This window comes from Belonocnema kinseyi, chromosome 1 (genome assembly GCF_010883055.1).
Source record: "Belonocnema kinseyi isolate 2016_QV_RU_SX_M_011 chromosome 1, B_treatae_v1, whole genome shotgun sequence".
Classification (NCBI taxonomy): Eukaryota; Metazoa; Arthropoda; class Insecta; order Hymenoptera; family Cynipidae; genus Belonocnema; species Belonocnema kinseyi.
Window position 1 is genome coordinate 117,638,848 of NC_046657.1, and position 2,715 is coordinate 117,641,562.

The 2,715-nt window shown below is 27.1% G+C and overlaps 1 protein-coding gene across 1 annotated transcript in view; it reads left to right on the forward strand.

Annotated features, from left to right (window-relative positions):
* Nucleotides 1-2,715, forward strand: part of LOC117168553 (methionine aminopeptidase 1D, chloroplastic/mitochondrial) — an 8,265-nt gene that overhangs the window by 1,165 nt on the left and 4,385 nt on the right. Inside the window, exon 2 of the mRNA XM_033354297.1 lies at nt 867-1,115. Within this exon, the coding sequence (XP_033210188.1) occupies nt 867-1,115 (249 nt within the window). The remainder of the gene's footprint in view (nt 1-866; nt 1,116-2,715) is intronic.

Consider the following 2,715-nt stretch of genomic DNA (forward strand, 5'->3'; position numbering starts at 1 on the left):
CAAAATGAATAATCTTATTTAGAATATTTATCGATTTGCGGAATTGCTTAGATTTACATGGTTTAAATAATTTATTGTTGAATTTGAAACTTATGTCTCTCAAAACTGAAAATTTTGGAACTCCATCCTTTGCAAATGTTATGTAAAACTTTTTTTATAATTCTCAAATTTAAATTTGTTATGTTACAAATGAATAATCTTATTTAGAATATTTGTCAATTTGCGGAATTGCTTAGTTTTTCAATGTTTCAATAATTTATAGTTGAATTTGAAACCTATGTCTTTCAAAATGTTAAATGTTAATTGTTTTAAATTTCAAATGTTCACTCTGTAATTATTCAATTTTTGAATTCTTGAAATTCTTATCCTCAAATAAATGTTGGAAGCAAAATTTCGAAAAAAATTGTCTTCATCCGGTTGTTATTCTCAAGTATTCTTAATTCAAACTAGAATCAAAACGGTCCTATTTTTGATGTTTTCATTTACAAAAAACCTACAAATTGAAGCTATCAAAGTACAAATTAAATTGAAAGTTGACCATTTTTGAACAAGTTAACCTGCAATTATTGATTCAATGAATGGTTTGAATAATTTCAATCTGAAATTAATTACGGTAGTTTTGATTTTAAAATTAAACCATTTTTTTAATTATCAAAAAATTAGATACTCCATTTAATAACTTTTAAAGTTATATATTTATGTACTATTTAATTATTATTTATTGTATAACCTTATTTTTTGATGTAATTATTTTTTATTTAATTTAATTTTTATTATATAATTATTTTAATTTAATCATATAACCTTTTCAATATTAAAATCTTGAAAATAAATGAATAACAATAAATTAAGAGAAATGATTTTAGTCACCAGAGGCTGTGTCTGTAAAAGCTGTAAGGAATTCGTTTGGAAAATATAATCTTGTCGAGCCTTGCGCTGTCTCTGCAAGAAGAACAGTGCCATCTTATATTCCAAAACCATCTTACGCAGAGTCTTCAGTTCCTGGAGATCCTCCAAAAACTCCAGAAATCAAGAATAGTAACCAAATTGAATGCATGAGCCACAGTTGCATTCTCGCCAAGCGAATTCTTAACCAAATTCCTGCTTTCATCAAGGTGATATATATATTTGAATTAAAATTTTGAGAAATAGTAGAATACGTCACAAGTGGCCAAGTACAAAAAATGTAATTATTCAAGAGAGCTAAAAAACCTTCTTGATTAAAAAGTAGGTTTATTAAATTTCGAATGAAATCAGCAAGTTGAAGTTGCTCATTGAAACCTGATTCAGATAAATACAAATATACGTGTTTTAGGAAAAACAGGTTCTAAAAAACGAATTAAAATAAAACAGAATTCTGGAAAAATATTGGATTGCAGGGTGGCGACTCGACCGAGAAAAAACCGGAAATTTACTTCTGATCGCAGTAAAATTCAAGTTTTCATTATTTAAATAATTTTGGTCAATTTAGAAAATTTCTTTCCATTTTATCTACAGTCGCAGGGCATATAAATGTATTTATTAGGTTATGGATTTATTTACTTATTTTAACCCTCAAAGTGCATTACGGGTATCTGACACCCCAAGAAATTTTCACTCTTATAAACCGTACTTAATTCGAAAACATTGAGTAAGTGTCGCCATCTAGCTTTAGTTGGAGACAGTAACTGTAAGTAAAGTCGTTTAGCAATTTAGCATACTGCGTCAAGTGTTAGTCTACTAGCAACAGCTGCTGAAAACAGACGTAAAAATATCGTGGGGTACAGAACACCCAGCGTGCACTTAGTGGAAAAGTAATTCTGGAGCACATTTTTTTTTTAATTGATTTTTGTTTACTTTTTAACGTAAGTATATCATATGAAGCGAAATAATTTTTTTTTTCGATTATTTCACACTTAATTTCTTTGTAGATGGCTTATAACTTGCGTCATCGCGTCATGTAAGAGCAGATTGTGGATGTGTTGAATAACATATAAATGTTAAAATACATTAATATATGCCTCTTTTTACAGTTTATTGTATTTTTATAGTATTGCATGTCAAAGTTCCTCAATTTTTATAATAAAAAATCGATTTAAAAGCAAAAAATATGATTCATGATTTTATCATAAAATTGACTTCAACTGTGGAAATAAACATCTTTTTCTAAAGCACCCATGTTGCAATATTTTTTTTATGAATGCACACCGTTTCAAAAGTATAGTCATACATTTTCAGGTTAAAATGATTAAAATTCCGTGAGTTATGAATTTTTGTGTTAAAAAAAACAACATTTTTTCACTTTGTTCAATAATTTTTTTAACAAACTTAAAATAAATAAATGGCTATAAAATCAACTCTACATTGTAAAATATACCTTAAAATATATCGGATAATTTCATTGTGACAAAATATTCAATAGGGGTTAAACAATACATGATAAAATACACTGGGGTATTGAACATCCACGATGTACTTTACCGTGATTTTTTTACCATGTATGCACTTTGAGGGTTAAAATGCAACTACTTGGTTAAAAGTTAAACTCATTTATTAAAAATTAATTTGTTTTTATTGAAGATTCATAATTTTAATTGAAAATTCATCTGTGATTGAAAATTGAACTACTTTGCTGAAATTATTATTATTATTATTATTATTATTATTATTATTATTATTATTACACCATTAAGCCATTTCCCTTTCGGGGTAGGCGTGACTCACTCGGCAGGGGAA